This window comes from Nerophis ophidion, linkage group LG01, assembly GCF_033978795.1.
Source record: "Nerophis ophidion isolate RoL-2023_Sa linkage group LG01, RoL_Noph_v1.0, whole genome shotgun sequence".
NCBI classification, from domain to species: domain Eukaryota; kingdom Metazoa; phylum Chordata; class Actinopteri; order Syngnathiformes; family Syngnathidae; genus Nerophis; species Nerophis ophidion.
In genome coordinates this window covers 20,870,323-20,886,176 of record NC_084611.1, presented here as the reverse complement: position 1 = coordinate 20,886,176, position 15,854 = coordinate 20,870,323, and the positions used below count along the sequence as shown (strand labels likewise).

Sequence of the window (15,854 nt, the reverse complement as noted above, 5' to 3'; positions counted from 1 at the left end):
TATATTTACAGGGTTTCCCACACATTCATTTATTTGTGGCGGCCCGCCACGAAAGAATTACGGCCGTCACAAATTAAAAAAATAAAATAAATAATAAATAAAAAATAAATATTTTTTTTTTTCGGCTTTTGACTCGCTCGACCGCTCATAAAAGCAATGGGGCTCTGTCTGTGAATGGAGCTTGTAGTTACATATGATATAAATATGTAAATATTATATAAATATGTACGTAAAATGTTGTAATTATATTCCAACTCTGCGTTCTTCTTGGTCATCGCCGCCGCTGCTGATTTATCATCTGTATAATAAAAATAAGTATTACTGATACGGGAGAAAACAATTGTATCGGGATCTACATCTTTGTCCAAATCCAGTTTTTTGTAGTCTGTTTTGCAGTTTTGTTTTAAGTTGTTCAGTTCCATATTTTCTTGTTCAACAATCTTTGATGTAGTTTCAATAATCTCTATAATTGTACGTGGATGCGTTTCTTAATCCAGGTATTCTTGTTTAGTGGTCCCTAGTAGTGTTGGTGTTGAATTTAAGTGTTAGTTTTCCGTCAGACTCCATTATCATCGTCGTTGAGGAAGCAGTGTCAACTTTAATAATTTTCCAGGTCCTTGATATCATGGACAACAAGAACTCCATTCAACTTGATGTAGATATTACAGTTGGCGTTCCAAGTTCCCTGAATTTTTCCCTGAATTCTTGGCAATTTCAGCATTACGTTTTGTGAGATGCTCTTTCATGTACACATTTGTTCCCTTCAGCTTCTTTCCCTGTTTCAGCAGTGCCATTTTAGATTTTCTGTTAACGAGTTTCACAAAGATGACTGGAGTTGTGTTGTTGTTTCTTCCATTCAGTGAGATGCATGTTTTGATGGTATTAATGTCGATTATTTTGATTGCAGAAAGACTACTTGCTGTTCTGCCGAGGCAACATCCATTTCATCTGGTTTTCCGCCATTATTGACATCTTTTGTGTAGGATCTTGGTTTAATTCTCTGCGCTGTCACAATATCATTCATTCGTTTATCCTGATCTATTTCATCTAAGACGCATTTCCTGGAAGTCCTTTATGTTGATATTCTGACTTTGCAGACTTTCTATATTTTCCTGCAGACTTCTCAGATCTTCTTTGTATTCTGTTGTTGCTTTTCTCTAATCTTCTAAGTTCTATTGTTACTCTTTCAAGGTCTGCTTTGTAATCTTCTTTAATTCCTTTTAATACTCTTTTCAGGTCTGATTTGTGTTCTATTCTTACTCTTTCTATGTCATCGACTATCTTTTTTAGTATCAAATCTTCCCATCATGTTCTGTGTCCAACATCAAATCTTGCTCCCCTCGTGTCCTGTGTCCAAAGAATCATGTCATTCTGATGACACCAAAGTTTTCAGTATTTGAGATTTTCTTTTAGATTTTGACATCGCAGCAGCTATCTGACATCAGTGCCTCTCGTATCAGCACGCTAACGACAGTTGCTTTTAGCGACTTGCTGCACTTGTTTATTGCAACAATTTTGTACCTTACGCTGTTCAGAGATCAACAGGTGTCGACCTGTCAACTTATATAAATCTGTCGTCGGAAGCACTTTAAAACAAATTCAAATTTAACAAAAAAAAAACCCTGTAGCAAAAGCGGAGCATTTTTCTTTGCGTCCTCTCCCATTGACAGGAATTGACCTGTGAAGTGGAACACTTGTGGACAGCCAAGACAAATAAAGAGCTAACAAACATTAATGGCACTGGTCCAAATAACGAAGGAAATAATCAGTGCAGTTAATCGTAAACTGCGTGCAATCACAGTATTTATAGACTGAACAAAAGCATTTATTCCAATTAACCATAATATTGTAATTAACACATTAGAACAGTATGGATATCAAAGGGCTTAAACTTGGACTGATTAAGAATCTATCCATCCATCCATCCATTTTCTACCGCTTATTCCCTTTCGGGGTGGCGGGGGGCGCTGGCGCCTATCTCAGCTACAATCGGGCGTAAGGCAGGGTACACCCTGGACAAGTCGCCACCTCATCGCAGGGCCAACACAGATAGACAGACAACATTCACACTCACATTCACACAGTAGGGCCAATTTAGTGTTGCCAATCAACCTATCCCCATTATTTAATATATATGATTAAGAATCTTATATATTAAATATGATTTTTTTACTGTGATAATCAGTTGATTAATCACAAAAAATCATAGCATCATGTATGTCATGCAGGTTACTCACGCTGTTTATTTTGACTGTTCATGCTCCTTTACCTTAACGGCGGATGGTTACCTGAAAGGCTGTGTGATCAGGTCAATGCATACGTCAGTGCAAAGATGAGTGAGGAGACTACAACTCTTTGCTCACTGGCAAATTTATGTTCTAAATAAACCCAGATGAAACTTTAGATAAAACTGTTACCAAGTTTTGAGCAAATAAATAATGTGCATTTAAATAAAACATTTAAATTGTTTTCCTGTATGGCATTCTAACAATTAAATTGCATTGTTGTGTTCCAAATACGCGCGCACACACACACACACACACACATACATACATACATACATACATTCGCACACACAGACACAAACACTGTGCCTCATTTCCATCTCTGTCTTTGTTCCAGGCTCTGCTCCAACATCTTTTCAGGGCAGCTATGGTAGGATAGATTACAGAGTGAAAGCTTTCATTGACACACCACGCTTTACCAAAGATTACAGTAAAGAGAAACCTTTCTACCTGTTGGACCCCCTCAACCTGAACAAAATTCCAGACATATGGGTAAGTCATTTACTGTTTTTTTTTTTATTTATTTCTTTTTTACTCTAAAATGTATAAATATTCTATATCATAGGTCTCAAACTCAATTTACTTGGGGGCCGCTAGAGGCGGAGCCTGGGTAGGGCTGGGCCGCATTAGGTATTCCACAAGAAAAGCTTTGTTTAAAAAAATGAAAACATTTTCAAATATATTCATTTCAATTTTTTAACACAATTCAGATAAAAAAAGCAAATTAAGAATAAGAAATAAGTCAAATGTTTGGGGATGTGGAATATATTTTAGTTCTATTTGGTGTCACTGTCGTGTTTAGCCAACGCACAGAGAACGTCTCGATTCACGGAGAACGTAATTTCTGCAATGTGCGTCATTTCCGCTTATTTTCCTGTTCTGAAATATTATGTAGTGTTCATCGTGTGAAGCAATGCAAAAACTATGCAAATAGTTTCTTCCCTGTACCAGACTGGGAAGAGCGAATCTACAATACGTAAACAGCTTGGTTTGAAAAAATCAACTATGGGAGCAATTATCAGAAAATGGGAGATATACAAGACCACTGATAATCTCCCTCGATCTGGGGCTCCACGCAAGATCTCATCCCGTGGGGTCAAAATGATCATGAGAACGATGAGCAAAAATCCCAGAACCACACAAGGGGACCTGGTGAATGACCTGCAGAGAGCTGGGACCAAAGTAACAAAGTTTACCATCAGTAACACACCATGCCGACAGGGAATCAAATTCTGCAGTGCCAGACGTGTCTCCCTGCCTAAGCCAGTGCATGTCCAGGCCCGTCTGAAGTTTGCCAGAGAGCACATGGATGATACAGCAGAGGATTGGGAGAATGTCATGTGGTCAGATGAAGCCAAAATAGAACTTTTTGGTATAAACTCAACTCGTCGTGTTTAGAGGAAGAAGAAGAATACTGAGTTGCATCCCAAGAACACCATACCATCGGTTTTTGATGCAGTACCGCCTGAGGGATCAATAGCCCGTAATATCATCGCTTACGTGTAGGGATTTCTCCAGATTCTCTGTACTTTTTAATAATTTTACAGACCTTAGATGGTAAAATCCCTAAATTCCTTGCAATAGCTCTTTGAGGAAATGTTGCTCTAAAACTGTTCGACAATTTGCTTACAAAGTGGTGACCCTCACCCCATCCTTGTTTGTGAATTACTTATAATTTCATGGAAGCTGCTTTAATACCCAATCATGGCACCCCCGTGTTCCCAATTAGCCTGCACACCCATGGGATGTTCCAAATAAGTGTTTGATGAGCATTCTTCAACTTTATCAGTATTCATTGCCACCTTTCCCAACTTCTTTGTCACGTGATGCTGGCATCAAATTCTAAAGTTAATGATTATTTGCAAAAAAAAAAATGTTTATCAGTTTGAACATCAAATATGTTGTCTTTGTAGCATATACAACTGAATATGGGTTGAAAATGATTTGCAAATCATTGTATTCCGTTTATATTTACATCTAACACAATTTCCCAACTCATATAGAAACGGGGTTTGTACATTTTTCACTTTTTTTGTGTGAAAAATATTCACTTTTGAAATACTAAATCCCTATGACGACAGTTGACAAAGCGCCGTCGGAGTCGGTTGCGAGTAAAGCATAATCAAAATTAAACAAATTCTTATTAGGGTGCGTAAAGGACTTTTGAAGTGGAAAGTTGTGTGTGGTGCTGCTTCCTTATTTGTGACTATTCCTATCTTATTATCAGATTCTGCGGGGGCCTTTTTTTATGCATAGCAGCACCTGAAGTGAATATATCAGTGAGTTATAATTCTGACGGTCAGCTGGACAGAAAAAAATACAGATAGCCGTATCATTTATCTGGCAATAACCCAATTAGAAACTGGTACCAAAAAATGCCGGTCGTGTTGTGTTGTGGAGGAGACAGTGAGGGGGGAGAGGACAGCACTCCACCGCCTCAACTGCACGGCTTATCTCCTTGGCAGGCAAGACCCTCTTGAACTGAGAGCCCGTCGCCGCCACCAAAGGTCACCACCAGCAGACACTAGCAGAAAGCCACGTTTTATGTTGTAAATAAAGAATATTTTAGACTTTAAGGATTTAAAACAATTTCTCTTCCTAAGGCTGGGTCATCCCTTTGGCCTTTACCTACCACTGAAGGGTTTCAGTCACTTTAGAAGGGCTCACCATCTTGCAAAGTCTGTACACACTGGAAAGTTAGGCTGCCAGTTAAATATGGTTTGTCAGATAATAAAGGAGTGTGCATCAGGTGCTAATTAAAACCAATACCTGGCAGGTATATCAAAGTGTTTTCCAAATATATTATATAGTTTAATATTTTAAACTCTGTTTCAGAACATAGACCATTTCAAACACAAGCAGTGATATTAGTTTGAAGTAATAAAAAAATGTCGGTTGTTCTCTACTTTTGGTCCCCAGTGTATATTTCATGTGCCACTGTTCTACTTAGGTATGGGTAATGTTCAAATTTGAACCAAGTCGATGCCATTTCCCTGTACCTTGGAATCGATACCAATACCAATTTTTGGTACTTTTGGCATTGGTAATAAACATTGTTTTTGAAGATAAAATAACATTTTTATTGTGACATAAAAAAATGCTGATTATAATAAGTACTGTCCTGTTGTTATATTTTGTTTTATTATTGTTATATTATCATTTGTAAGCAAGCCATTAAGTTGCAATTACAGTTGCATGACCACGATGTTAGATAGCAACGGTCTATACTTTATGGCAGGGGTCACCAACCTTTTTGAAACCAAGAGCTACTTCTTGGGTACTGATTAATGCGAAGGGCTACCAGTTTGATACACACTTAAATAAATGGCCAGAAATAGCCAATTTGCTCAATTTACCTTTAACTCTATGTTATTATTAATAATTAATGATATTTATCTTTGTGGAAACACTGATCATCTTATTGATTTCTCACAATGAATATATGTTTTTGATGACATATTTTAAATAGGTTAAAATCCAATCTGCACTTTGTTAGAATATATAACAAATAGGACCAAGCTATATTTCGAAGACAAATCATTATTTCTTCTAGATTTTCCGGAACAAAAATTTTAAAAGAAATTCAAAAGACTTTGAAATAAGATTTAAATTTGGTTCTACAGATTTTTTATATTTGCCAGAATATTTTTTTTGAATTTTAATCATAAATTTGAAGAAATATTTCACAAATATTCTTCGTCAAAAAAACAGAAGCTAAAATGAAGAATTAAATTAAAATGTATTTATTATTCTTTACAATAAACAAGATTAATTTACTTGAACATTGATTTAAATTGTCAGGAAAGAAGAGGAAGGAATTTAAAAGGTAAAAAAGTATATGTGTTTAGAAAATCCTTAAAATCATTTTTAAGGTTGTATTTTTTCTCTAAAATTGTCATTCGGAAAGTTATAAGAAGAAAAGTAAAAAAATTAATTAATTTATTTAAACAAGTGAAGATCAAGTCTTTAAAATATGTTCCTGGATTTTCATCAAATTCTATTTGAGTTTTGTCTCTCTTAGAATTAAAAATGTCGAGCAAAGCGAGACCAGCTTGCTAGTAAATAAATACAATTTAAAAAATAGAGGCAGCTCACTGGTAAGTGCTGCTATTTGAGCTATTTTTAAAACAGGCTAGCGGGCGACTCATGTGGTCCTTACGGGCTACCTGGTGCCTGCGGGCACCGCGTTGGTGACACCTGCTTATGGTATGTTTTTTTTTTCTGATTGTGCCATTGATTGAAACATGCACGTTAGTTGTAATTTTTATTAACATTTTGAATGTGGTAAAAATCAACAAGTAAATTTGCTAATGCTAATCAAAATCATGTCAATAGCAAAACCAATGTATATTAGCATCAGGCTTACACATATTTGGACAGTTGGAGCCATACTTCCCAACCCTCCCGGATTTTCCGGGAGACTCCCGAATTTCAGCGCCTCTCCCGAAAACCTCCCGGGACAAATTTTCTCCCAAAAATCTCCCGAAAATCAGGCAAAGCTGGAGGCCAAGCCTCCTCCAGCTCAATGTACAAAGGGCGTGTCCGCCCAATGACGTTATAACTGTAGAATAATCGAGGGCGAAATCTTGGTTTCTTATGTGGGTTTATTGTTAGGTGTTTCATTATCGTCCTCCCAGCGCGGTAAAACAACACACAACAGCAGTCCGAATTTGTCTACCTAAAGCAGTTTGTGTGCCAAACAGCAATGTGTTGTGACACTCTTAAACACGACAATACTGCCATCAAGTGAACATGCATATGGTTAGAAAAACAAGGATGGAATATTCAACCCTCAACCCAACAATGAGTAGATGAGTGTTATGTATGTGTAAATGTGTAAATAAATGAACACTGAAATTCAAGTATTTCTTTTATTTATATATATACTGCATATATATATATATATATATACTGCATATATATATATATATATATATATATATATATATATATGTATATGTATCCATCCATCCATTTTTCTACCGCTTATTCCCTTTCGGGGTTGCGGGGGGCGCTATATATATATATATATATATATATATATATATATATATATATATATATATATATATATGTAATATACTTGACTTGGTGAATCTATGAATCTAGCGATAAATATACTCCTCACCTCTTAACCACGCCCCCACTCCCCACCTCCCGAAATCGGAATTCTCAAGGTTGGCAAGTATGGTTGGAGCCTCACTTAACTTATGTTGGAGCGTTTTTTTTTTAGTTTTTTTTTAGTTTTGATTGAAAATTGCAACATTACAAAGAAGTAGTTTCGCACAGTCTGCTCTCTCAGGAGAGTGATCGGCAAGTTCCATAGTGCAACCGGGTACCTAATATGGCACAAATGGATTTTACTTGAATCGGTGCCTCATAGGACTGGAAGGTTTTGGTCAATGCCGAAAAAGTACCTTATTTGGTACCCAACCCTAGTCCTTCCAATGATGAATATATTAGTCTAAACTGATATAATAAATATGCTTTTATGTCTGGTATAATAATAAATTTAAATTAGCACATTGTCTTAGGTTAAATTTAACAACCAGTGATACTGTATATGTCACTAATGTATGGACTCTCTTCATTTTGTATACAGGGGACCTGCACTTCTTCAGTGATCCAGGAGTTCCAATACATGCTATTAAAAACTGGAACATTGATCCTGAAAGCCCAAACAGACATGAAGGGTTATACACCAGGACAGATTATACAACTGTCAGCCACCATCTACAACAAGTCTGAAAAGAGTACAAGCCACATAAATGCCAGCCTGGTGCAGGTAAACATTCACCTAAGTGTATTATACACACTCTTGCTAAATTTTGACAGAGGAGTTAAAAGCCTACTGAAATGAGATTTTCTTATTTAAACGGGGATAGCAGGTCCATTCTATGTGTCATACTTGATCATTTCGCGATATTGCCATATTTTTGCTGAACGGATTTAGTAGAGAACATCCACGATAAAGTTCGCAACTTTTGGTGCTGATAAAAAAGACTCGCCTTTACCGGAAGTCGCAGACGATGACGCCACAAGGATGAGGGCTCCTCACATCCTCACATTGCTTTTAATGGGAGCCTCCTGCAGCAAGAGCTATTCGGACCGAGAAAACGACAATTTCCCTAGTAATTTGAGCGAGGATGAAAGATTTGTGGATGATGATATTGATAGCGAAGGACTAAAAAAAAAAGATAAAATAAAATAAAAAGCGACGTTTCAGATGTAATTAGACACATTTACTAGGATAATTCTGGAAGATCCCTTATCTGCTTATTGTTTTAGTGATATTGTAAAAACATACAGTACCTCGAGGTCGGATGGCTGCAGTGAACACGCAGTGTCTCAGAGAGAAGCCGAGGAGCCAAGCTCACTGCTGCCTTTTAAACAGCTACTGCAGGAGAACGAATAATCCAATGATGTCTCCGGTAAGATATATATCAAAATGTTCTCATCCAAAAACATGCTGATTGACGTAGAGAAACATGTTCGCTTGACCGCTCTTTGTTAAAAACAAAGAAACACCGGCTGTGTCTCGGTGCTAAAGACAGCTGCAATACACCGCTTTCCACCAACAGCATTGTTGTTTATAGTCTCCATTATTAATTGAACAAATTGCAAAAGATTCAGCAACACAGATGTCCAAATTACTGTGTAATTATGCGATGAAAAGAGACGACTTTTAGACGTAACTGGTGCTGAGCTAATATTTCCTGACAGTCTGTGACGTCACGCGCACTCGTCATCTTTCCGCGACGTTTTCACCAGGATACCTCGTGGGAAATTTAAAATTGCAATTTAGTAAACTAAACCGGCCGTATTGGCATGTGTTGCAATGTTAATATTTCAGCATTGATATATAAACTATCAGACTGCGTGGTTGGTAGTAGTGGGTTTTAGTAGGACTTTAAGCTAACCAAACCACAGTTTAAAATAGTACTGTATATGCAAATTGGCTTCATTTTTAGGTGTCAATGTAGCAGTATTTGTGTCTTTTCCATACTGTAATATGTGCCATTTTTGCTAGCTGGACACCTTTAAGTGAGTTAAAAATTGCGTCGAACGTGTTTGGCAATAGGGAGTTAGCCTATTTGCCTGCTAGCGTTTAAAAGCTACTGTGAAGATCCGCCGACATTTTTTGGCTGGCCAGCATTTCTTTGTGAATAACAGTGCGTGGACTCACATTCAGGTGCAACATCCTTTATCCGAGTTATTAGTCCAAACACCCGTCCGGTCATAGAAGCAGCTCCAACTGTGCACACGCCGACACAAAAGGACCAATTTTGTGTTTCTGATATACAATCATTCAGAGACTTACAAGTCTGATGGAAAACCATCACTACCTTGACTCTTATTTTGCTTTAAGTTGAAAAATAGTTATTTTTGTTATCTCTTTGTTCTGTAATTTGCCAATATTGGGTGAATCTCGTTTATTCAGAAATGTTCTTATTTATTCCACTGTAGTTTCAGAGGACTCTGAATACAGTTGATTTTTGATTGATTGATACTTTTATTAGTAGATTGCACAGTACAGTACATATTCCGTACAATTGACCACTAAATGGTAACACCCGAATAAGTTTTTCAACTTGTTTAAGTCGGGGTCCACGTTAATCAATTCATGGTACAAATATATACTATCAACATAATACAGTCATCACACAAGTTAATCATCATAGTATGTACATTGAATTATTTACATTATTTACAATCCGGGGGGTGGGATGAGGAGCTTTGGTTGATATCAGAACTTCAGTCATCAACAATTGCATCAACAGAGAAATGTGGACATTGAAACAGTGTAGGTCTTACAGTAGGATATGTACAGCCAGCAGAGAACATAGTGAGTTCACATAGCATAAGAACAAGTATATACATTAGAAGTACATTTGAGTTGTTTATAATCCGGGGAGATGGGATGTGAATGGAGGAGGGTATTAGTAAAGTGTTGAAGTTGCCTGGAGGTGTTGTTTTAGAGCGGTTTTGAAGGAATATAGAGATGCACTTACTTTTATACCTGTTGGGAGTGCATTCCACATTGATGTGGCATAGAAAGAGAATGAGTTAAGACCTTTGTTAGATCGAAATCTGCTCATAATAGTTCAGGAAAATATTTAATTTTTCTTCTGGTTGTTTTGTGAGTTGACTTATATCTGGATCCCATACAGTATATGACAGATTGTACTATCTACCTGATGTTTTTTTAAGACACCGGGCAAGTCATTTGACTGCTTTAGGGCCCAGTTCATAATATGTCTACTTCATTAATCGCCTCGTAATTTACCTCACATCACTGCCTTTTAAGAGTCCCATTATAATAATGGGTCTACTTCTCAGTTGTCATTAAAGTCCAAATATGATTTCATTTCAAATCTTAATTTTTTCTACAAAATTCTTTATTTAGCATATCAACATTCATCTTCCACCCTGTATTCCTCATCCTTCCTTTCAATTACAGTTACACTGCACTATGGTCAGACACATGAGTTACTCCTATTTTACATTCCTTCACCCTAAAACTATCTCCTTTGTGTATGAAAAAGTAGTCTATCCTTGAATACTTCCCCAAGGTTTTTTAAATAAATTTCCAGAAATAGCCAATTTGCTCAATTGACCTTTAACTCTATGTTATTATTAATAATTAATTATATTTATCTTTGTGGAAACATTGATAATTTTATGATTTCTCACAATAAATATATATTTTTGATGACATATTTTAAATAGGTTAAAATCCAATCTGCACTTTGTTAGAATATTTAACAAATTGGACCAAGCTATATTTCTAACAAAGACAAATCATTATTTCTTCTGGATTTTTCAGGACAAAAATTTTAAAAGAAATTCAAAATACTTTGAAATAAGATTTAAATTTGATTTTTACAGATTTTCTAGATTTGCCAGAATATTTTTATTTTATTTTAATCATAATGTGAATTTTTTGTGAAGTGAATTATATTTATATAGCGCTTTTCTCAAGTGACTCAAAGCGCTTTTACATAGTGACACCCAATATCTAAGTTACATTTAAACCAGTGTGGGTGGCACTGGGAGCAGGTGGGTAAAGTGTCTTGCCCAAGGACACAACGGCAGTAACTAGGATGGCACAAGCGGGAATCGAACCTGCAACCCTCAAGTTGCTGGCACGGCCACTCAATAAGTTTGAAGAAATTTTCCACAAATATTGTTCGTCGAAAAAACAGAAGCTAAAAAGAAGAATTCAATAAAAATGTATTTATTATTCTTTACAATAAAAAAATACATTTACTTGAGCAGTGATTTAAATTGTCAGGAAAGAAGAGGAAGGAATTTAAAAGGTAAAAGGGTATATGTGTTTAAAAATCCTAAAATAATTTTTAAGGATGTATTTTTTTCTCTAAAATTGTCTTTCTGAAAGTTATAAGAAGCAAAGTAAAAAAAAAATAGATGAATTTATTTAAACAAGTGAAGACCAAGTCTTTGAAATATTTTCTTGGATTTTCAAAATCTATTTGAGTTTTGTCTCTTTTAGAATTAAAAATGTCGAGCAAAGCAATACCAACTTGCTAGTAAATAAATAAAATGTAATAAATAATGGCAGCTCACTGGTAAGTGCTGCTATTTGAGCTCATTTTAGAACAGGCAAGCGGGCTACTCATCTGGTCCTTACGGACTACCTGGGGCCCGCGGGCACCGCGTTGGTGACCCCTGAAATAACCTATATCGATCTGTACTGTAGTCGTCTTAAGTATATTTTGACACCTGGTTTTGTTTAAATAGATAGGTATGCAATGAGTCATCTCTGTAAACTACTGTCTGCTTTTGTTACAGAGGGTGACCTTTGAGACAAAGAGACCCATCCATGACATGAGGGTCCTAGCCGAGGTGGAGGGTGGCAAAGTTAAGGCTGGCAAGGAGACAGAGTGGAAGGAGCAGATCATTGTTCCCCCTCTTCCTCAATCTTCCCTCGTTGGCTGTGACCTCATAAAGATTGATTACTATGTTAAAGTAAGAAAACTAATTATGATCGATACCAACAGAAGTGACTTTCTGTTGTTTAGTTCATGACGTTTTATTTCTTTTTCTACATGTCTTGTGTGATAGCTTAGTCTCGTAGTATGGGTGGATGGTTTATTATGCCAAATCACATTTGCTGTTTAACAAGTGAGTCTGATATAGTCCTCCAGTTGTAATTGTATTGTATTGTAATTTATAATAATGTGGAACTATCATAGGACAAGATACTAAACATCCAGTTGCTCTTGGTGCGCTCCCATTAGTAGGTGAATGATGTAACGGTGTAAAAACATTTTCAATTCTTTGAAGGTGAAAAGTTTACCATTTACCATTACCATTTGCACACCATCCCTGTGAAGAATGCATACAGATGCTAAAAAGGGTTTCTGGAGACATATAGTGGGGCAAAAAAGTATTTAGTCAGCCACCGAGTGTGCAAGTTCTCCCTCTTAAAATGATGACAGAGGTCTGTAATTTTCACCATAGGTACACTTCAACTGTGAGAGACAGAATGTGAAAATAAAATCCAGGAATTCACATTGTTGGAATTTTAAAAAATGTATTTGTAAATTATGGTGGAAAATAAGTATTTGGTCAACCATTCAAAGCTCTCACTGTTGGAAGGAGGTTTTGGCTCAAAATCTCACGATACATGGCCCCATTCATTCTTTCCTTAACATGGATCGATCGTCCTGTCCCCTTAGCAGAAAAACAGCCCCAAAGCATGATGTTTCCACCCCCATGCTTCACAGTAGGTATGGTGTTCTTGGGATGCAACTCAGTATTCTTCATCCTCCACACAGTTGAGTTTATACCAAAATGTATACATGGATGATACAGCAGAGGATTGGGAGAATGTCATGTGGTCAGATGAAACCAAAAAATAACTTTTTGGTATTAACTCAACTCCTCGTGTTTGGAGGAAGAAGAATACTGAATTCTGCGCCTATAACAATCCGGATAGTTGTTTTTCTTTTTGGTCCGAAGGACACAACATCCACAGTTTCCAAAAACAATTTGAAATGTGGACTTGTCAGACCACAGAACACTTTTCCAATTTGCATCAGTCCATCTTAGATGAGCTCGGGCCCTACAAAGCAGGCGGGCGTTTCTGGGTGTTGTTGTTAAATGGCTTTCGCTTTGCATAGTAGTTTTAACTAGCACTTACAGATGTAGCGACAAACTGTAGTTACTGACAGTGGTTTTCCGAAGTGTTCCTGAGCCCAAGTGGTGATATCCTTTACACACTGATGTCGCTTTTTAATGCAGTACCACCTGAAGGATGGAAGGTCACGGGAATTCAATGTTGGTTTATGGCCTTGCCGCTTACATTCAGGTTCTCTGAAACTTATGATATTACGGCCCAGAGATGGTGAAATTCCTAAATTTGTTGAGAAATGTTGTTCTTAAAATGTTTGACAATTTGCTAATGCATTTGTTCATAAAGGGGTGACTCTCTCTCCATCCTTGTTTGTGAATGGCTGAGCATTTCATGGAAGCTGCTTTTAAACCCAATTATGGCACCCACTCAATCAATCAATCAATCAATAAATCAATAAATCAATGTTTATTTATATAGCCCTGAACCACCAGTGTCTCAAAAGGGTGCACAAACCACAAAAAAATTATGGCACCCACCTGTTCCCAATTAGCCTGTTCACCTGTTGGATGTTCCAAATAAGTGTTTGATGAGCATTCCTCAACATTCTCAGTCTTTTTGCCACTTATGCCCGCTTGTGAATCGTGAATCGGTTGATTGTAGATCTGATACAAAATATGGCCGCTGTAATCTTGGAAGACTTCTGTGATGACGTATAACAAGAGTCCCGTGCAATGTAAACCAATCAGAAGCGTATCTTTGCGTCTTTATTTTTCTCACACACTTCAGCGCAGTGAGTGAACTTGGTGATCTTTCAAACTCCTAATAGTAACCATTTTTCTCAAAATCTACCAGTGACAAATCTAGCAACTTTTTTTTTTAGATGTCTGGAGACATGAAATCGCATAAAACTCGAATGTCCTCAACATACAAGCGGTGCTGCTTTGATCCTTCTTTCACAAGCGGTCCCCTGAATGTCTGCTTGTACTGAAAACACATTTCTTTGTACTTCTAAGTACAATCAGAATGAAGTCTATTCCATTCTTGCCAGAGCAGAGGGGAGATCCACATCCACTGTGCAAAGCTGCCACTCTTTCTGCCTTGTTTGAGATGTGTTTCATCACTGTCACACTTCAAATAAAAGCAAACCTTGAGAGGAGTTGTGAGGCAGGAACCCAAAACGCAAGGCAGATAGTTTTAACAAAAAACACAGAGTTTATTCCACAGAAGCCGACAAGGCAAAATGGCTAAAAGTTCCAACAAAAAGTGTAGCATGAGGTTTGGAGACAGGTGTCGTGTGTCTCCCGCAGTTGTTTACATTTCCACCGGCTAGCGGGGGATGTTTTTATATTACTCCTGAGTTGTAACTGACTGGAAATGCCAACTCACTCGACAAAACGGAGCCCCAGAGATACGAGCCAAACTCCTGCGACCGGGCTGCCGGCGAATTCAACATGTCTGCTATAGCTAGCCTTCTGGAAGAACACCGCCAGGCCGTCTCCGCGGGCTTCAAGGCAGGTATTTCTACACTTGAGACAAAGATTAATAATGTACACATTATTTCTCAACACGCTCATAAAATTACTTCACTCAAGGAAAATGCTACTTTGCAAGACGAACGCCTGCTAGCATTGGAAACATGTGATAAGCTAATGGAGAAGAAACCTAAGTTTCGGGCTAAAGTTAGCGACCATGAATCCCGGAGTAGGCGAAATAATATTCGAGTGGTCGGCATACCAGAGTCCGTGGAGGAGCCATGTCCAACTACGTTTTGTCGGAGCTACAGAAGGAGATTTTTGACGACTCTGACAGCGTCTTGGTTCAGTTATAGCTCTGGCGCTTCACTTGCAATTCTCTTCCAAGACCCTAAAAGTAGGGTTGGGTATTGTTTGAATGCGAACGATTCCGATTCCGATTCTTTCTTTCGATTCAGATTCCTGACGATTCTCGATTCCGATTCTTCTTGTACCATGCCGGGATCAATGTGTTTGACAGGTAGTCCCTGGAAGGTGGTATGTATTTTGGGTTGAGAGTTTTCACCATATCCCTGCAAACATAAACAAACATGTAATCTTGCTGTTACTGTTCAGCCCAGTATTGATTAGCTTATCTCTAATCTTAACTAACCTAAATGTTGGAGATTCCACCTCTGAAAAGGGATGCAGTCTTTTGACTAAATGTGCAGTGACCTTTCTGTGGTACTCTTCCGTCTGTGGCACCGACATCTTCCCCATTGCCGCTACGGTGAACGGAGTATGCTGAGCACATCACGGAGCCTGGCTAGCAGTTTGTAAATTGTCTATGAAAAAATACGAAGGATAATTTGTAAGCTTCCTCGACAAAACACATTAGTTATTGCATATATATTGTTTTACTTACTGGATTAGGGCTGCAGTGCAGTCACCGAGGTGCCAGGCTGGGCGTTGGAGCCGGAGGAAGAGGCAGAGGAGGACAGGACACGCATTTATTTG

The 15,854-nt window shown here is 37.6% G+C and overlaps 1 protein-coding gene across 1 annotated transcript in view; it reads left to right on the top strand.

Annotated features, from left to right (window-relative positions):
• arrdc1a (arrestin domain containing 1a) overlaps positions 1-15,854 on the top strand; it is a 37,128-nt gene that overhangs the window by 16,346 nt on the left and 4,928 nt on the right. The window contains exons 4-6 of the mRNA XM_061897975.1: positions 2,623-2,777; positions 7,888-8,070; positions 12,099-12,275. Of these exons, the coding sequence (XP_061753959.1) occupies positions 2,623-2,777; positions 7,888-8,070; positions 12,099-12,275 (515 nt within the window). The remainder of the gene's footprint in view (positions 1-2,622; positions 2,778-7,887; positions 8,071-12,098; positions 12,276-15,854) is intronic.